We start from the raw sequence: 21,345 nt of genomic DNA, 5'->3' as shown, positions 1-21,345 counted from the left end.
TTACCCCAAACGTCTGTCACTGTTTGTGTGAACTGAGGCACAGCCTATTTACAGGCACTCAGACACAGGGGTGGAACCCCACACAGGAGTTTATCTTTGTGCTAAGTCTGTGTAGCTCCATTGCAGGTGCAGCATTGGCTGGTTCCTTGAAGGAATGGGGCTCTGCTTGGGACACCATGGTGCCAACACAAGGACTGGGAGGAACATTTCTGTTCTGTTCTGAGGCTTGATGGTCTGCAATGCTTTCCCATTTTGCAATGAGAAATCAAACCTCCTTCCCTGACCTACTTTGGTACTTGGCCACTAGCCTGTCTTCTCAGTATCATTGAAATCATGAGTGGGACACATGCCCTCGGCCCCCTTTAGACAAATCTACTGGCTCTGATTTCCCAAAATCTGCTGCTCCTGGGATCCTCTGCACTGAGAACAAAAGTCAGACCCTGTCCTGGCTTTGCACTTCAGCATGGGTGGGGCAGAGTGAGAAGAGAAGACACCAAGGCATTGTGGAGTCCTGTGTCTGCTTGTCACAGCAAAACATATTCTCTGATTTTGTGAAGACAGAAAAGTTCAAATTAACTTTCTCTTCCAAGCCATCAGTATCATCTACAGAAGGAATCTTGCACATGAAGAGTACTTTTAGCTCCCAACTCAGTGGCACCTCAAATGAGGAGCACATTGGCCATGGTATACAGGCTGCAGTTGCCTCTGCAAACATCCTAAATGTGAGCTATGAGGCCAGGTGGGCATTCTGGCTGCAAGGACTCCAGAAAATTTAGCAAAAGGAGTGGGATACACCCCCTTTAAAAGAGGTCAGGATCAGTGTCTTCAGCATGGAGAGTGGAGTTCAGGATAAATTATGTAGAAACTCAATGTTTTTAAGAGCAACTGTGAAGTGAGAGGGACACAGCAGGGTCTGCTGCCACCTCCAAACACCTCTGCACACCCTGGCTCCAGCCTGGCTGGTCACTGCTGTCACTGCAGCTGTCACCCTGTGGCTTTGCTCTCTCTCTGCAGTGAGCAGCAAGGCTTGCATTGCTCCCTGCTATGTCAAATGCAGCACAGGCTTGCATCTCCCATGGGGCTTGGCCTTCACTTGGGATCCCCATCCATGGAGAAGCTCAGAACTTCCCTTGCAGGCCTTCTCCTTCTTTCTGGTTGTTTGTGACCTCACCCCTGCGCTGGGGAGGTGATGGCTCCCTGCTCTGTGTCATCCCTGCCAGGCAGGGCACAGCCCAGCCTGGTGCCAAGCTGACCTGGCCTTTGGCTTGAGGAAACGCCAGGTTCAGCTGATGTCACCAGCCTGGCATCCAGCATACTCACACACCACGTGTGGCTTGTCCCATCCCTGCCCCTGCAATCTTGAGCAATGACACATGTTTTTTCCAGAAAGCAATCTCTTCAGAGCGAATTAATTCTGTGATTTCCAGGTGCTTCCTCCTCCGCACGACTGATGAAGACTTCCTGCAGCCAACAGCCAAGGCTGCTCCAAGCCAGGACATTTAAATTAATCTTTTGTTCTTGGGAATTTCTGTAGCTTGGCGCCTCTGGGTGCTGCCTCTTTCACAGACCTAGGTCCCAAAGCTGCCAGCAAAGAGCATTTCAGGGGGAAGAGAAGGGCAGGGTGGGAAGTGGCTTGTCTGGGGGTCTGACCTGTGGGGAGGCTCCTCTGAAAGCTCCTTGCAGAGCATCCCTGGGTGTGGGGTGAGGCTGTGAATGCAGCCTGGGCTCCACCACAAACAGCCTCGAATGAGTCTGCAGCTCCATCCCACTGTCTGAGGCCACCAGCAGATCCTGAGGATGTGGTGACTGAAGGCTGTGTTTAAAGGCCTCTTCTTCCCAATTTGAGGGCTTCTTGAGTAGGATGTCTGCTTTTGAGCAACACTGTGTCCTGTAGGTTCTCTGTGCATTAGGAGGAACTGAGACTTTGATGGGAACACCTTGTGTTGTGCATCTGTTTCCCCTCTCTCACTTATCAGGGGTTGGATCATGTTGCTGATGGTAAAGTCCAAAATGGAGATGAAGCTGTGAAGCATGAACAAAAAATGTTCCTCATCTGTAGATACCCCAGAAGAACATCCCATTAATAAGGGTGATGAGTCAGTAAAATGCCTTTTACTCCCTGATGGAGACATTTTTATTCATTGCTTCTCAGCATAATTTAGTGCTGGGTCTGAGCCAGAATGTTTTTATTTTTGAGTGGATCTAGATTTGCATTTTCTCATGGCTCTTCTATAACCTGACTGCATTGCCAGTACACATAGTGCCGGCATCACAACATTTTCAGAGCCTGTAAAAGACGTGGAGCAGAAATCTAGAGAACATGCCCCACACCTGTGTCCTACCTGCAGTGCAACCATCACTACTTATCTCACAGGTACAACCCCTCTCAAAGATCTGTTGGTAAAGTGTATTTCTTCTATTTTCAATAAATGCTAAGCATTTCCTTATCCAGCTTTTTATCTGAGAAAGGAGCAGTGTCCTGGTGCTGAGCTGCAGCTTTTTGCCTTGCCCTCCTCATCAGGCAGCTCTGTCCTAGCAGGGTTTATAAATGTGACAGATTTTAAACTAACCAGTTCAAAATGTACAAACCTGAACACAAAGTCTTCGTGGTCCCTGCAGCATTGCCCCTAAGGGACAGGCCTTTGATGCTTTCAGCAAGGTCAAGTCCCTCTTGTTAATTCTGGTTCTACTCGTGCCCTGGCCTGGCTGCCAGCTGGGAGGGCGACACCCCTGTTACACAAGCCAATGTCGTCGGTGTTTTCCTTCTTGATTGTTCTGCGTGTAATTTGGATTCCACGAGCGGCGCTCAGCTTATGTCACTGCACCCTTTTAATGGTGTTTTTCTTGGCTGAAGCTTTGATTTTCTTGGCCTTGCAGTCAGGGCATCTCTGCAGACACAGACACTGCGCACGCCGCTTCCCCTCGCGCGCACCTCGCGAACCCAAACTGCAAAGGGCTGCCTTTGCCATTCCACCCTTGCCCTTTCACAGTGCCAGCACATTCCTCTGCTCCTTCTTTTTTATCTATCAGTACTTGGAAAAGTTGTTACTGTCCTACCTTTTAAGTTTTCATTACAACACCAGTGCCTAGAAGATGCCTGCAAGGATCAGGAGGAATTTGTTCTGCACAGGCAAAACCCAGCACTCCTGGTTGTCAAGTGCTTCTGCTCTAACCTTCCCATGGGACAGCAAAGGGATAAGGACAGGAAAATAGAATCATCGGGAAATGATGATGCAATGTTACCCATCATGATAGGTGGCTTGGCATCACTCATTTTCAGACTTTTGTCAGCAGCTGTGCAAAGGATTTTCAGAGGAACCTGGAAGGATATCTAGGTACTTTTGAGTGGTCATGTTGTGCTTGTCCTTTTCTGGCTGCACATCTTCCCAACAGAATAGGTTTGGGATTGTATTTTTTCCTGGGTTTAGCAAAGCCATTCCTTGTTCCTGGTAGTTCCGCTTTCAAGGTATCTCCACCAACACAGGTAACCTAAATCAGTAGTGCAGGGCTCTTGATGGATTCATGCAAATCCTCATGGTTTTTATTCCCAGTAGTGTTATAACACAATTTGGCCTTCCTTGTATGAGCTGACAGTCAAATCCTACATGTATGTTTTGCCAGTTGAGAGTTGTGTTCTCTTACATATTACCAATTATATTTATTGCCTCTGCTGTTTGTAGAAGAAAAACAAAACAATCAGCTCCCCCCAAAAAAACCTCTTTCTTCTCTAAACCCATCAAAAGTTAGAATCTTTCTTTCCTTTCCTCCTGCCCATGCACTTCTACTTCTGTGCTCTCTGCCCAGGGATGGTCCTGCACTGCTGTGTCCAGCCCCTTGGAGGAAACACAATGTCAGGAATCACAAAGCTGAGTGAGGTCTGGCAGGGGCTGGGGTCCCTGGCTCCCACACAGGAGAGGAAAGAGGAAAAGGGAAAACTGATGGGGCTGTGAGCTGACACACAGACCAGAACAGGCAGACGCTTCCCAGAAGGAATCTCCAAAGTAAATACGGCTGTGCAAGCCATTGCTGTGCCCCTTTTCCAGAGAGAGACTTTCCTGTTCCACATGCAGCCACCCAGAAGTGCATGTTTGGATGCCCCAGGGTTGAACAAAGAGAAGTTAGGATCATGCTGTCAGCTGCACTCAGATCTGGGCATGCAGCACCCTGAGCTCATTCTGTGGAGAAGGAAAGCCACGACACTCCAAAAGCAACAGGGCTTGCTCTTGTGCCAGGATGGCCTTTGTAAAAAAACAATTTCTCTTTCTCCACATCCCTCAGTCTTTAACCAGCTAGCCAGTTTCCTTCCTCTCCCCTGTGTGCTGATTTTAGGCCTTTTTTGGGGACAAGCAGCATCCCCAATGAGAAGGACTTGGCGGTGCTGGTGGATGTGCAGCTCAGCATGAGCTGGCAGCCCAGAAAGCCAATCATGTCCTGGGCTGCATTAAAGGAGAGTGGCCAGCAGGCCAGATTCTGCCCCTCTGCTGGTGAGACCCCACCTGGAATGCTACATCCATCTCTGGGGGACCAGGATAAGGATAAGGAACTGTTGGAGAAAGTCCAGAGGAGGACAACAAAGATACTCAAAGGGCTGGAGCACCCCTGCTATGAAAACAGGTGGAGAAAGTTGGGATTGTTCAGCCTGGAGAAGAGAAGGCTCCAGGGGAAACTTGGAGCACTCTCCAGTGCCTAAAAGAGCTACAAGAGGGATAGAGAGGGACTTTTTATAAGTGTTTGTAGGGATAGACAAGGGGAAATGGCTTCAAACTGAAAGAGGGCAGGTTTTGTTAGATATTAGGAAGGAATTCTTTGCTGTGAGGATGGTGAGGCACTGGCACAAGTTTAACAGGGAAGCTGTGGATGCCCCATCCATGGATGTGTTCAAGGCCAGGCTGGATGTGGCTTGGAGCAACCTGGGATAGTGGAAGGTGTCCCCATGGCAGTGGGTTTGGGAATAGATGGCTTTTAAAGCCCTTTCCCATCACATGATCCGTGATTCTGTGATGTGAGGGATCAGAACCCCAGCTGACCTCCCTGGCAGGGGAGGAAGGCTCTGAGGAAGGCTCCTCACCAGCCCCAAGGCACCCACAGAGGGTGGTGGCCAGACAGGAGCTGCTCCTCTGTGCCTCCTCCAGCACAGGGGGAACAGGACATCAGTGCAGGAGCCTGTGAGCCTGCTCTGAATCACCCTCTGGAAGGACTTCAGTTCCCTGCTCTCTGATCCAAGGCTGCTGTCTTGGCAGAGGCCTCCCCCCAGCAGTCAGTGGCAGACTCACAGCTTTGGTTGGTTGGTGTTTTTCCAGTGTTTGCTCTGACACACAATTAATGAAACGTAAGTACCTCCATTTATTGCTCTCTGGAGAATCCCTTGGATTGCAAGTCCTGGCCTTTGGGGACATTTCTATTGTTTCAGCTGCCACCAAAGCCAAGGGAAGCTAAATCACAGTCTCTTCAGTGTGATTTTGGGAGGGAGCTCACCTGCCACTGTGCCCTGGCATTGCTTGTGGTTGCCAAAACATCGTCCTTAATGAGAGACAGCCACAGTGGCTCTGGCATTGCAAGGTGACAACCCCCTGCGAGGTCTGGCCTCTGTCACCAGCCCAAGCAAGGTCAAATCACTTCGAAATACTTGACTGATCTTTCAGCATCAACAAGCAGCCTTGGAAAACTGCAAGGAAATTCTGAGAGAGGGAAATAGTCTGACATAATTGAGGTAAACAAACAAAAGCAATCTGCCAGCCTCTGCTACAGACCGGCTGCCAAATCTGCCACATCCCCTTTCCAAGGGCTTCACCTGCCTGAGGAGCAAAGGTGACTCCATCCACCCTGTGCTTGCTCAGCTCCTGGTTTAGAGGTGTGCCTGTATTATGGTAGTCGTGCCCTGCTGGCAGGAAATTTTCTTATTGCATTTGGTTTTGGGGCTGGACAGCATAAGATAGACAACGAGGGCTCCCAAGCACAGTGTGCAAGGTCACACCTGGATTGATGGCTGCTCTCTTTAGTTGGTTTATGCAGTAGAGGCTTTCCTCTGCCAGTCCTTGCTGATGGAAAACACCTGCTTGGCACTGGCTGCATCTTTCTAGATCCCAGAAATGTCTGATTAAAGCCAAGCAAAACAAGGGGCTGTGGATTCTGGGGGAGGTTTGACCTGGATCTGTGGATGGGTTTCACTGCCAGCTGTCCTGCCTCACTCAGGGCACTCTGGCTGCACAGCACAGGGCAGGTGGGAGCTGTGCAACCACCTCAGACAGCCTGCAGGTCACAGAGCAGCATTGCCAGGCAAAACAAATATCCCTGTTTGCCATTAGCTGCAGTGCACCAGGAGCTGCTGGGACAGCTTGGGGAGCAGGTAGACAAGCAAAGGCCTCACTGTGGGACAGTCCTGTTCCCTGTGCCAGCCACACCAGGGGTGTGAGTGAGCCCTGGGTCAAAGCAGAACCATGGCAAGGCGAAGGGACCCAGGAAAGGGACCAGGTGAAAGAACCAGGGAAGGGCACCACAGGTCTGGCTGTCAGCAGCCCGTGTCACTCCACATGTCAAACCCATGAGAAGCTGACACCAGCTCATTCTGATTTCTCACTTTACCTCATGGATGAAGATCCCTTCTCCAAAGGGGTGAAGCCCTTAAAGAGTCATGTTTGCAAGAGTCCATCTAATCACTATTGCTCTGATAATCCATTTACTAAGGTGAGGCCAGGGCAGTTGATTAGTACAAGCCACTTACAGCATGAAGAGGTCAGAGCTCTGAACCCAAGTTTGGTTTTTTCAACCTCTTTGAAGGTTGAACTTGAAAAGTTTTCAGAGAATTTGCAGGACCACAACAGAGGTCTAGGCTGGCCAGCACAAGGTCTGTTTTTTCAGGCATGTGCTGCTTTTACCCACAGTGTTGATATGAGTAATTCTCACCTTCTTCCTCTCCCCTGTGCTGGGTACTGACTAGAGTAAAAATAATTTAAGATCTATCATTTTCAGAGTATTTTTAACCACTTCCTTTCACAGTGCAGCCTCACAAACCCTTCTGTCTGGCTGCAGATCACAGCCTGAATAAACTGCCTTGCATTTGCAACCTGCTTCCATCCATCTCCAAAGGCAGCAGCAGTTCCCAAAGAACTGCAGGCTGGAAGGCCCAGGGCAGTGTTTAAGGGCACACCAACCACCCCAGAGAGAGCAGCAGTGCTCACCTACCTTGTGTCAAGCATCAGCGCACTTTGGTCAGAGCTCACAGACTTTGTGCTTCTCCTTATTCCACACACAGGGGATTATTTTAAAATAGAAACTTCTTAAGAAGCTCTTAGACATCCATAGGACTCAGCCTGTTAGTGAGCAAGGTGTTTCCCTTGAGGCATTTGAGCAGCCCTGCTGAGATCAGTGGGCAGCTGCACATGGTCAAGAGCCCAGAGAAACCCAAGGGCCAAAGGATTTCCACTGGAGCAGAACAGCAACAAACACACAAATACCTAACAGCATATTTATACACAGCTAGATGAGAACAACTTGTTCAGCAGCACTCTGCTACTGCATCAGTTACATTTATGCATGCAAAAATCTCACAGAATCTGGCACAGACCCACTGTGGTTTGATGCAAAATAGCCTAAAAACAACCGCAGCAACAAAACATCCAGCAGAGCTTGCTATTAAAAATCCCCTTAAAATAAAGCAGAGATAGAGAGAGACAGAAAAATAGCAGTGATGATTTCCTCATTCACAATCAGCCAGAGGAGAGAACTGCTAGCATTTGGTTAGATCTTTATCACACGGTGGCTGCAGTATCAGCCTGGCTACTTCAGCACTGAGCATTTAACATCGCCATGAGAGCCCTTCCTCTGCACACACAGCTCAGCTGGGTCAGGCTCAGACACAGACCAAAAACAGGGCTGGGAAGTTGTTTGCCAAATGGCCACTTGCAAACAGCACCAAAGCCAAAATTAGTATTTGAGGAAGTTTAGCTTCAGGCTGTTATTTCCAAGTTGCAGCGTTAAATACTTGGGAAGCACAAATAAACCTTGATTTTTGGTTACATCTATCACCAACAACTGCACCTGCTATCAGTGGAAAAAGCTGGAAGAAAAGCTGTAATCTGCAAAACAATTTCGTAGCATTTCAATTTTCAAGCATAGGGTCATGCAGGTAAATGTAACCAGAAAAATCACTGGGAGCCCTTGGCCTGGTCCTGGGAAGCTTGAGGCTCTTTGCCATTAAATTTCAGCAAAATATAGGACAGCCCCCTCTCTTTCATTTAAGGTACTCTGGGAGATACTAGAATAAACTCCATAAATTATCACCTTCACGGTAATCTTTTTTCCTTTTTCTGGCTCCCTGCAAGGGCAGGACAACCCATATCAATCTCATTCCCAGGTTTTTAATAGAAGTACTGCCAGCAACCAGACACGACCACTTACTATTTTTATTTAAAAATACTCTCATGGCTAAAAAACTGAAAAAAAAACCCCAAACCTAAAAAAAACCTAAAAATCAACTCTGTTAGATCTCTACAAGAGAATAAATAAATCAGAGGAGCAAATGTGGAGCTGCAGCCAAGGAACCAGTCCTGGCTGCTGGGATTGTGGGACTCCCAAAATTCAGGTTATGGAAGGGGAAAGCACCGAGGGCACTGGCAGGGACATCTGCAGCACATCTGTCGCCTGTCCCGCGCAATTCCCAAGGGATGAACAGCAGTGCGAGAGGTGTTTTCCCGGGCTCGGCTGCTCCTCACCGGCAGCACCGGAGAAGAGGCACTGCCACCTCCTGTTTAGCGGGTGCAATCGGCAAGCAGGGCTGGGGCAGAACTGCAGCACCGCTCGCATTTCCTGGGCACAGACAGACCCACCCGAGGGGAACGAGAAGGGCTTTGGTGTAAGATTTTTAGGAAGTTGGGAAAGCAGGTCTTAGAAATAGAACGAACAGAAAACTCAGAACTAGAAGCAGCTGCAAAGTCTGAAAGCAGAAAAAGTTACAAGAGTATAGTAAGAACAGGAAACAATAGCTTGAGTTTTAGGCTTAGCTAAGATAGACCTTAAGACTGCAGAAAAATATGCTTAGTAAAATAGTAGAATGTTTTAAGCTTACTTAATTAAGCTTACTTCATCACTTAATAATGAAGTATTGTATGTTGTTAATAGAAAGAAGACAAGTAAGCACTGTGTGAAGCAGGTGTACCTGTACTTTTAGTAATTGGCTAAACAACTGTCTGTAAGCTTTAGCAATGGTCAGAAAGTTTTTTAAAAGCTCCATAACAAAGAAATCTTCAGCTGCTGCTGGTTGCACATGAGCTTTTGCCATCTTTCTGTTGTCTCAACTATGTAATGAGGCTGATGCTGCAATAAAAGCTCACGTAACATCCCAGCAGTCCCATTCTGTTAGTAAGAAGACCTCCAAACACCATAGTGGGACAAATCAGACCCAAAGTAGGCTTTCATACATTTGTATGTTTATTATTTCAAAGTACAGTATATACATAAGGTATAGCAATACCTTTGAAAACTTTATACAGAAACAGGTATCTACAAAATGAAATCAACAAGACATTCTGTATACAGGACTTACACACATAGATTGGAAGAATCAACAGTTTCAGTTAGAACACAAAAATGGGAAGGAAACACCCATCCATCTGGAAAAGCTCTAAATACCACCCAGCTCCCTCTGCAACACAGGCACCTGTCCCTGGACAGGTGAGACAGGGAACACCTGAATCCTTGTGCCACCTACTGCTGGCACAGGAAGGGTGAAGGCCCCTTGGACAGGCGTTGCCCTCTGGACCCCTCCCTAGATTCAGGTCTCTGCAGAATGTGGACACTCAGGTTTTACACTTGATGCACTGGAAGCCAGACATGCTGCCTTTAAATTTTTCTATTTTTAGTTATGAACCAAAACGTTGCAATTAAAAATATTTTAAGAGAGATACTACAGGTGTTGCCAGCAACAAATGAAGATAATGAGAAAATGTTCAAGGAAGAAATCAATATCCAGTTTTCTGGACATTATAATTTAAAATATTGCACAAGTCTGTATGGCAACAAGCCAGTGATTTCTGTAGCACAAAACTGCATTCTTCAGGTCAGAGGGTCTGGCTTCTGGCAATGACAGTGCTGGATTTTACAGAGGGTGGAAAAGCATAGGCAGCTTTCTTGTAGGGCCTCTAACAACATCTGTTTGTGCGATGTTTGAATGAAAAGAGCACCCTGAGTATTTAAGAAACAGATGTTTAAGCTTGTAATACAACCAGCCACAAGCTTGGAATTTTCAAAAGCAGCCTGTGGCAATTCCACGTCTAATGGGCACTGAATTTCAGTGACAGGCATGTAGCTACATGCTCCAGGCTGCCTTCATGAGTAGTTTATCAATTCACCAGTTTGTCTCTAAAATTCAGTTTATCTGAGGACAGTTTTCAGTTTCAGGTCCATAGTAGTTTCCAAAACAAGGATAAGTGGGATGGGATGGCTACACAAGGCTCACACGCACCCCTGCACCAGCTGGTGCTCACCTGTGAGAGCCACCCCACAGAAACACCTTTGCACACAAAGTGTGCTCAGTGCTGCACCAGCAGCATCACACTCCTGACAAGCCACCCATGGCAGCAGGGCCAGCAACATTTCATGGCTGATACATCACTGCCTCTCAAAAAGGAGGAACATCCCTGTGCCAAGTTGCTGGCTGACCCCATCAGGCACTCATCACAAGTGACTGGAGAGTCACCTGCCAATGCGCAAGCCAGAATGACTTTTCCATGTCTAACAGATATGTTTAAAATAACACCTGTGGATGAAGCTTTGGTCCATGAAAACACCGTGCACAAAAAACAACGTGGTATTTTGGCTGCTTTGTGTGTCTCCATAACCAAGGGAAAAAAAGTCTGAGAAATTATTAGTGCTACAAAGAGCCAGCAGCATTTCAGCAGGGCAGGAGGACAGCTAACTAGGTTTCTCAACTTAAAAGGAGAACAACCATGCCAAAAAGAAAAAAGAATTTCCACAAAGCCATTGCACTGATTCCATCTGCACCACACCCCTCCTTCATTCACACTGTACACCTGGAGAACATACAATAAAAGATTACAATATTAACATGGTACTGAAATACTGGAATCATTCAGCTCAATGCCTGAAAACATCCAGAGATCTGGTACATTAAAGCATGAAAACACAAACATACAAGAGCTAAGCTATGTTTTAGCATGCAAATTGTTCTAAAGTACTTTCTCTCAGCAGAAGGTCCAAGCTCAGTCATGAACAACTGTCTGTTTGCTTCCTGGAAGCTGTGACAAATCTGTTTCAGCACAGCCAGGTATTTGCCTCTTCACATCACTTAAACAACAGTAAAACAGAAGTAGTCCCATGACTGGACTGGCCCAAATTTCCTAACATTTCAGATAATCATTGCTCTCAGGAATTAGAAAAATAGATGTATAAAAACCCACCCAGATTAAAGGCTTGCAGTTTCTATATAATACTTGCTCAGGTTTTAAACTATATTTGCTCCCATTCTCCCTTTCCAAAGGAATATTTAATCCTTTGACACTGAGGGGACCTGCCATCCCAGACTCCTGAAGCTCTCTGGACCACAAACCAGGTCTTGATCCCACAGGGATTTTCAGAGATGCCTATCTTTAACAAGGAAGTCCCACTGTCTTCAACCAAACTATTCAAATCAAATTGGGCTTTTTGCTCAATTTGTTTTATTACAAAGCTCAGGCAACTTAGTGGCATGTGGAAATGGAGTTCACATCCCTAAGTCACCCAGATGTCTGATCAATTATCCTCCTCTGTGCTGCCAAATTCAGGTCCCTCATTTGGTGTACAATGCAAACAGTATCTGCAGAATCACACAGATTCTCCCCACAACCCCTTTTTGATTAAAGTAGCTAAAGCTTTGCTATTGTAAATGTACATTGACTCTTCTCATGGCAATAGGAAGTTCAAGTATGTAATAAAAACCTGAAGTATGTATTTACAGGGTGATCTGATCAATTGATTTTGGTCAAAAGGTGATAGATACAGAAACTGTGCATTTACTGCTGGAATAAAGATATTTCAGATCCTGTGCATTACTTATCCTGGAATTAAAATGTGAACATGATGTTGTGACTAACCCAAATCTTGTCACCTTGATACTCTTCCTCCATCACCATCTCAGCCACTGAAGGATTAAGTAACAGTTTTCAGTGATTTTCACCAACTTCTTCACAACAGTAAAATCAAGCAGTTGCACAGATTTCTGTGCCACTTTCACAGTCCAACTATTAAAATCCCATTTAGATCTACTTCTTACCATTATTGTCACTAGTTGGTCTAGCCACAGCTAATAAGAAAATTTATTGGCTTCCATTTGTCTTTGAAAGCAGATGCAATCACCATGTCTACATGTACTCACATAGATTTACAATGGGCAGCTGAAACTCCTAAATGCTCTAAGTTATGCAGAAGCCCAGAGAACTTTATTAACCAATTATCTGATATCAGACTTCTTTTGATCCATATGTCTAAGGATCAAGAGTTTACAAAATTTGCTGAACTGACATTGGTTTCAATTACATGAACTCAAAAACTGAATCAGAACACTTTCTAATTCCTTAGTTTTACTGTTGTTTCACTCCTCTGAAATAAAGAAATTGAGCAGCTGAATGTTAATCTAAAGCAGAAAATATGCAATATCATGGTCACCACTTAAAACCCAAGATTTTGTAACAAAGCATTCTTCCATGCATATGTCAAAAATGCTTAATCAACCCAAAGATCAGAAATAATATGCAAGAAAGGAAATAAATGTCTTAAAGCCCTTAAAGCTCAGTAACACTGGATATGTTCAATAGCAACTAAGACATAATTGGCTTTATTTTTTTTTCAAGCTCCGTCATTAAGAGACTGATTAATTACACAGTGCAGAAATTAAAATCTCATGGCAACTCACTCCAAACAGTCTGCACTGCAAAGCATCAGTATTTGAAATAGAAGTTTCAGATAAACGTAGTGTGCAGTGAATTTCAGCAGCGCCTCAGGCTGGTCCTGGGTAGCCAGAACCACACAGATGCCAAACCCTGTTGATCTCTCACATGAGTGAGCCTGTGTGGCCAAAGGCTTCTTCTGCAAAAACCCAGATGCTTGTGCTGGCAGGCAGAATGTAAAACAGTGGTCTGTAGCACCTGCCTTTTCTGCATCTTCAGGTTGGTTAGTCCCCAGAAGTTTTAGTTATGTCTGCTTTATTCTCTGTTCCAGTTCATGCTTGTGTTTAATCAGCCGTTCTATTTCTGTTCCTAGAGTCTGCAGGTTCTCCTTTGGGGGGGAAATGATAAGGTAAGTTATACAAGGAAATGAGTCCATCAGCACAAATGCACTAATAAGTCAAAATTACAGCTTATGTCAGCAGGTTGATACTTTCAAGTATCCAGAACAAATGCAAATGATTAGAGTCAGAAAAATACAAACTCATTTCAATAAGAAACTCAAAGCTATTGGCAAGTCCTCTTTTGCAGTTACCAGTATTCTACAGGATGTCTAGAAGGTAGAATGTTAGCTCCCCTAGCATTCAAGGGGAATGATGATTACAGGAAGAGATCTCCAGCTTGTGCAGAGCCCTGCAGGCCAGCTGGCAGCCTGCACTCCATTTTCCAGCCTGCCACCTCTCCCTGGCAGCAGATGTGCTGTCTCAGGAGCAGAGGCTGTGCTCCTGCCCCACCTGCCCAGGGGAGAGCATGGAGAGACCCTGCCCTGCTGAAGGCACAGGCACTCCAGAACTTATTTCAAGCAGCAGCTCATTAGTGCAGCATACTCTGAGGGTCCTACACTGGAGGTACATGGCCTCATGTCACATAACTCCCTGCTTAACCCCAATGCTTACCAGTGGCACCAAATCACAATGAGCTGACTTCTCATTGTCAGCCTTTTAACAGCATGCAGTGAAGGGAGCACCTGAGAACCACAGGAATGTGCAGAACTGGCACAGCTACTCACTTTCAATGTAATATTCTTCAGTAATGTATCTTCTAACACAGCCTGAAGCTTCCTGTTTATCTCTAAGGAGAGTTCCAAGGTGAGCCCACTGTCTGCAGGGTGAGATGTGTACAGAGATGCCATGATCCCCCCACGCCTGCTCAAGTGAACTTTGTTGAAGTCAGAGGCCTCTGATGAAAGTGTTCCGGCTTCTTCCCGCAAGATGTAACTCTGAATAATTCTGGAGTGAAAAATAAACCAACAACATCATCACAGCATTACAAGGCAGAGAAGAGTCAGATGCTGCAGTAACTTCAGATTCCTGCCATGAGTAATTTTATTTTCAGGCAGTACTATATTACCAAAAAAGCAGTAAAAAATTACTCACCCAGTTTCTATGTCAGAGGAAAACCTGAGATGCCAACACTGATACAGGAAATGCTGGTAAGCCAAGACAATACAATGTGCAGGGTTTACTTATTTAAAAGTATTTTGAAAAGCTATTGAGACAAGAAAGGTAATTTAAAAAGTCTGTTTTTCTTTGCTGAAGGACTCCAGACATGAAATCTTAAGCTTTCTACACATGAGAAAGAAAAAAATACAAAGCCACTTCTCAGGAGTCTTCCCAAGCTGTAATCATGTTCTGTGAGATGTATGGACTCATTAAGCAAGAGCTGTTCCTAAAAGGCAACTGCACCTTCCAGAAGCAGCTTTATGCCAGCATTTCTTACCCTCCTAACTGAAGCTCCAGACATTATCCTGTAAGATGAGATTTTCACTAAAGTGGAATCTTGTCTCTCACATTAACCACTGACCAGCTTTGGCTCAGATACATCATTTGTTTGATGTGTATACCAGAGTACCATCTGGAATAATGCAGATTCTCCTTCCAAAACAAACACAATCAGCACCCTTTTAAGCACATGAGGAGAATGGACTCTTCTGTTAGCCAGTGGCAGCAGTCCACCACAAATCAGCCACCTGCTGACCATTTTGCTACCAAAAACCTACTTGTGCCAGTTTATTCCTACTGAAAAAAATCAGTAATAGTACTAATTGCCAAAAACTCGGCAATTACTATAACTGCTGGGAAAAGAGAAGGGAAAAAAATCCCACAAAACTAATTCCATCTTCAAAATCTACTGTCACTGCAATATTTTTACTGTTTTAAACATTTTCACTATGACCATTAGTTTTCTTACTTGTCTAGTGCAACAGCTCAACACTGAAAACCTGTACGAACAGAACACAGAACATACTTGGTTTTTTTCCTGATTTCCTCCACCAGCTGTTTGATGTGATCCTCCATAAACTCCATCTTCTCATTTTTTCGAGCATGTGCCTTCTGCAGCCTTAATATTCTTTCCACCAGGACAGCCTTGTCCACCTCTGGGAAGCTGTCCACAGCCACTGCAGAGCCAGTGTTCTCGGGGGAGCGATCCTCGGTGCTGCTGCGCGCGTTCAGGGACCCTGCCAACAGCACAGTGTTTGTAAAAACCCCTCTGCAGCTCACACCAGGTGAAGTGTCCCCAGCAGAGCAGTGCTGCCAGGAGCTGAGGATACCTTCCCCAGGATGCCAGTTTCCCTTTATGGTAGTGGGGTTTTCTCTAAAGGATCCTTGCAGTGTTTAAATGAGACAGGCTGGGACAGCGGTGCAGTCCCCTCCTGTGGGTGCACAGCCTCTGGTCTAAGTGCACTCCCTTCAGGAATGCTTATTCCCACTTAAACACCTTCATGCCCATTTACTTTGTACAAGACTGAGGGGATTTTAAATGCTAGTTTTGGAGTAAACTAAAATTACAATATTATGAAAACTGTACAGACTCACAAAGCCCTACACATGCAGCACTGATCACTTTGAGCTCACAGTATTTACTTTCTGCTGCTCTTTCTAAGCATTTGTCTCTCTCACACAGTGAGATTACAGACATCTGGACAGAACTAACCCAACTTAAAACCTAAAGGTATCAAGGAAGGAAACGTGCTGTTTTCAGTGTTAAAGATCACTCCTTTACTTGTACTGGATAGAAAGTAATGAATATTACATAAACCCACTGATGTCTCTAATGATGCTAATTGATTTCTCATTTACACAGTCACAACTGTCAATAGGGCAATTAAACAACGTTGGAAGCCACAGCTCATTTTTATTTTGCTTCTGGCAGCATGTAAAAGGAGCATGTATAAGCTGGAGTCCTCTTGAGCTTCCCTCCAAACATAAAAGCCATGAAATAAAAAAGGCAGGTATTTAAAAAGAACCAAAATATATAAACATCATAAACATTACACTTTAATCTCATAATAAGCACCTACAACTGCAGTCAGTCAAGTGCATTTTGCTGCTTAGAGGCTATTTTGTCAGTTTTAATGGGAGGCTGCCCACACACTGCATATGCACAAACCACATAAAGAGCAAGCACACTGTGAGCAACCTTGTTAAGACTGAAGGGTTGTTTGGCAGCCCTGCCATGTGCTCCATTACCTGATGAACTGGAACGGCTCCCCATGCTGCTGACTTCTTTGTCATAATTACCATTTTCCATCTGATCCAATTTCCTCCGTGCTAAAAGTATTAACAAAATGATGATTAGCAATAGTAGACTAAGAACTAAAAATTACAGTGTTACCCAACATATAGAACCTGTAATCATCTCTGACCTGCACTAATTTAACATGATGTGACAACTGAAAGCCAATGGTAGCAACTAAAAGTAAAACCCAAGCAGCACCTGGAGGTAACACCCACCACGATCCCTACACACTGCTGTGTTTGCCAGTTGAAGGGGTAATGTCATATACAGGATTAACTGGGACCATTAAGACTTCAATTTGATTTTACTTTTGATTAGTTCTGCCATGTAAATCACTACTGATGTCAGCAACTCTGTTCCAGCATCTCCTAACTGTGGCACTACAGCAGTACTTGTGCCAGAAGCACCACTCACTCAGTAGGGATCAAGAGGGAAAGCACACAGCTGTTCTTATATGCACAAAAAGGGACATGGAACTTGTCTTGCAAAGTGCCAATAAGGATCTCTTCTTTCAAACACATCTGATTGTCTTCAAATCTATTTTCTACTAATGCATTGTGGGGTATTTGATGACTTCTGTTTGTAGACAAAATTAGTCATCAGTCTCTCCATATCCACCTTTAAAAACTGAAGTGTTCTGTTAAAAAAATAACCAGCAATTCCTAATACAGTCAGCAACTAGGAGGCTTCTGGCAGCTTCTTAATATACTCCTACACAGACCAGGATCCATATATACCTATGGTGACATTTCAGTAGTCAGATATATCATAACAAAGACTAAGCTCTTTTGAAATAAGTATTTCCTTTTATGTCTAAGCCCACTTCAAAAATTACATTTTAGATTGAAAATTAACACCAAGGTCTGAAACTACAGTTTGCACAAGGTCTAACTTGCTCACTGTCATTGTCTCCAGGGACAGGGAGAGGTTGAAGGGTGACACTCAAGCAGTGGACACACACAGACAGGACTTGAATCTCTAGCAGACACTAAGGGGGTCACAGACAGGGCTGTCTCATAAATGAAAATAATCCCCACCTAGCTGAAGTTGTTTTGTGAGGTCTTTCAGGTTGGCTGCGTGCTTGCGCTTCTGGGTAGCCAGGTCATCCTTCAGCTCATCCACACGGGTCTTCAGGGCTGACACTTCCTCCTGCTCTGAGGCCAGCTGAGCCTGCAGGGCCTCAACCTCTGACTTCCTCTGATTCTCCTCCTTCTGTAACTTGATGGCCTGAAATTGGGATTTGATTTTCAGTCATACACAAAAAAATCCTATCCTAACCACAGTGCATGCTCAACATCTCTAACTGCACTTTTCACCTGGGAATCATTCACACTTTACATTTATTATTTAGGCTGAACACTAGCATTTCACATGAATAGTAAGATTCCTCATCTACCTCCAGAACTTCTACATGATACAGTACAAAGTCACATTACCTTCCATGACACACTAAGTTTAATAAAAATTACATTTATCTCATTGTACAAACAGGACCTGAGGAACAATTTACAGTAACAAATTTCACAGGCAAATTAGAACCTTTTGTCTGTTTCACTTCATCTGGAAGTAAACAACTCTCTGCTCCCAAAAAAAAACAGAAAGAAAAAGACAGTGACACCCCCTCATTCCAGTGCAGTGTGCCTTAAAATTTCTTTCAGCCTGGGAACATGAGGTGTTCAAATCCCACTGCTACTAATGGCAAACTCAAGGAGAAAATGCAGTCAGGTAAATGGAGATACAAGGGGGCATTTATGTGCTACATCCTTATCTGCATCAGACATCTTACTGGAGCAAAAACAAAAAGCCCACTGTACTCACCAGATCATCTCTAGTCTGTTGAACACACTCCAGCTGATTCTGCAGCTCTCTTTCACTGTAAGAAAGCTTATCCAACTGGCTCTGTAAGGAATTGTTTTCAGACTGAAGCTGTGCATTCTTACTGGTTAATTTTTCAGTGAACATCAATAACTCAGATTCTCTTTTCCGACTACCTTCAATGTCCTTCTGAAGATCAGCAACCAGAGAATTGAAACCATCTACTTCTTCCTTTAAAGCATTGATTTCTTGTTCATCTCTGTCAAAACAATTGTATCACATTAGGGATAACCTGAGCTTAAAGATACGAAGTTTATTGCAGTAAAAGCATTCAGGTCAAGTCCAAATAAGGCAGGGGAACAATTAATGACCCTGGGGTAGGTGTTAGTCACTGGATCATTCTAAATGTCAAGGGAGTTTTCACTTTGTTTCACAACACCTGCAGTGCTGAAATGACAGATTGCTGCAGCCCACAGAGGACACTCAGGCATTAGCTCCTCAAGGAAGGCCAGCTCTCCATTTTCAGCTTCTCCATATGACCTTCAGACCAGGGCACAGACAAAACCCTCAAAACCAGACATAGTGGGTGAGAGGAAGGTTTGCAAACCCAACAAAGTGGCCAATCTGTAAGAGGCCTTCTCTTTAGGAAACAGGGAAATAATGCAGTTTGAATTTCTCTAGGACAGCAGTATGGTCATTCCTGACATGTCCTTATCCAAGCCCTGCAGCTCTGAATCAAAGGGCCTGTCTTACTCCTCTACTCCTTCCCCCCAAAAACAACTTCTTCCCTCTACAGAACAAGTTTTTGTTTCTACTGAAAGACTCCCACATCCAATCAGAGTAAAAAATGCTGCATCTTCAGTTATCATCAACATTCTACAGAAAATGTTTGAAATTAATTCCAAAATTTAATAGCTGTTAAAAATGTTACAGACTAAAAACCTCCCTCTTATTTGCTCTTGCAATATTAGTTCATTAATTCTTCCATCACTGAATTTAATACACCTTTTCTAAAGCTTTACTTTCTAACATCAGCAGAAAAAACCTCGCCTTTCTCACAGGGAGTGTGTATATTCAAATTTAAAACTAAAATTAAAATTACACAAAGCAAGAGCACACATATAATTTAATTTCCTGGCAGACAGTGTAATTATGAGGAGGATCAATTCACTTTAAATCAACAATCCTGTACTGTTTGCTTCTCCAACAAGAGCTGAGACCCAGTTATTTGTGCTGCAAAGTATCTCACCTGTAGCTCCCATTTAAAAACCTGTGCCACAAGGTTGCATGTATGCCTGTATTTTACATTTTCAAATATGTTGTTTCATCATGACAGGAGAAATCTCTGCCTAGCAGTCAGGGTTGGATCAGACAAAATTAAAGGTTTAGACCATTCTAAAAGAGATGTCTAGATTATCCTTTAATTTTGCAGATGAAGGAGACCAGGGAACACTGCAGGTGAAGTTCTTCCCAGCATTCAACCTAAAATCATATTCTACAGCCTTTATACATTCCAGGATGTCTGCACTGAAATTGAAATAAAAGACAACATGAAATTTAATGTAGGGATAATAAATGTTGTATGGAAAGGATACTGAAGAAAAAAAAACCAAATTGAATAGGAATGAGAGACATATTTAAGCATGTCTCAATTAGTTAGAGGAAAAGATAAGTGGAAACATACATTTGTAGTTTCACACTTTGATCACAGTCACTTTAATTAATTTGGCAAGATTCCAGGTGAAAAATAACTGTTACTGATCCCAGTGCAGGCTCCACTGGTTTCCAGCACAGAGCTGTTTCCCTGGAAAGGCTGAGGACACCATGACAATACAGGTGACAGACAGCACATGGAAAGTGGCTGATTTGCCAAGCCATGAGGAAGGCCTCTAATTATGGAAATACTTTATACTGATAAATAAAAACTGTTTAGCAGAACGAGAGGGACAGACACAGGGGTGGCTCTGCCTATCTGACATTTATCTATCTCCATTTATGCAGCACCAGTGGAACCAGCAGAGTGGCCAGCATTTGTATATCCCAGTCCATGTGCACCCCACAGACACAGGACTATGCTCAAACACTCCTGAATTGTACATGAGCCCAGCCCTCCCCTGACATTATTCCTCTCACATTCTTAAATAAGTGAACTTCAACACAGCAGAATGAATTGCAGCCCATTAGAAAGACAAATGCCTCACACTGTCTGAATACAGCATCTCTCAAGTAAGTAAAATTCTTTCCATTAAATACTTTCATTCATCCATCACAATCTTAAAGCAATTTATCTTTCCATTTTAATTGCTCCCCTCCATCTTCCAATAAAATAAGCACCGAGCAGACACCTAGAAGACAATTTCCTGTAGAGTACGTTGGAAATCAGGCACTTGTTATTCTAACAATGAGAGATGCTAAATTAGATTTATCAATCTCAATCCCCTTGGTTTGTAAGAGGCCACCAAGGTTATCTTCAATATTAGCAGCACTGATTTAAATAAAGACAGGCATTCTTCAAATTACAATTAATTTAAAGCATCAATAACTTCAATAAAACAAACCCTTCCACATCTCAGAAAATCTTTAAATCATTACTCATAATGCACAGCTGTACCTCTGAAGCTGATCCTGCAGTTGATCTACAGTTTTGACTCTGTCCAGCAAATTCTGAATTTCACTTTTCTGTCTATTTATTATTTCTTTATACTTGGATAACTCATCTTCTGTTCTTAAGCGCTCATCCTCTAGACACTTTACCTAAACGGAAAAACAAAAAATAAATAAAACCAGAAACTATTTAGTTTCACAAACTTCAGAGCGAAATTATTCTGATCACATATCTAGACTGTAGTACAAAGTTCATGTGTTAATTTTTGGTGGTTCCAAGTAACTTAGACCAATATCCCAAAGTATTTCAGATCAAATAGAGTCAGAAAAGCAAACAAAATTAAATTCAACAAGCATGATTAACATTAGTTTTGCCCAAAGGCTCAAACTTACCAGCCTAATGGTTCAGGGTCCACAGATATGACATTTCCCCAATTACCAAGGCAACCATTTATTCTGTCTCCCTCCCTTT

At 43.9% G+C, this 21,345-nt stretch overlaps 1 protein-coding gene across 1 annotated transcript in view; it reads right to left on the bottom strand.

Moving 5' to 3' along the window:
- Positions 1-9,403: 9,403 nt before the first annotated feature.
- The window catches only part of CCDC186 (coiled-coil domain containing 186), a 34,534-nt gene continuing 22,592 nt past the window's right edge, over positions 9,404-21,345 (bottom strand). The window contains exons 10-16 of the mRNA XM_063163165.1: positions 20,881-21,023; positions 18,273-18,528; positions 17,492-17,681; positions 16,406-16,486; positions 15,183-15,393; positions 13,945-14,164; positions 9,404-13,266 (exon numbers count right to left, since the gene is read on the bottom strand). Coding sequence (XP_063019235.1) covers positions 13,183-13,266; positions 13,945-14,164; positions 15,183-15,393; positions 16,406-16,486; positions 17,492-17,681; positions 18,273-18,528; positions 20,881-21,023 — 1,185 coding nt within the window. The 3' untranslated portion in view covers positions 9,404-13,182. The remainder of the gene's footprint in view (positions 13,267-13,944; positions 14,165-15,182; positions 15,394-16,405; positions 16,487-17,491; positions 17,682-18,272; positions 18,529-20,880; positions 21,024-21,345) is intronic.

This window comes from Melospiza melodia, chromosome 9 (assembly GCF_035770615.1).
Source record: "Melospiza melodia melodia isolate bMelMel2 chromosome 9, bMelMel2.pri, whole genome shotgun sequence".
NCBI lineage: Eukaryota > Metazoa > Chordata > Aves > Passeriformes > Passerellidae > Melospiza > Melospiza melodia.
This window is presented reverse-complemented; position numbering and strand designations above follow the sequence as displayed.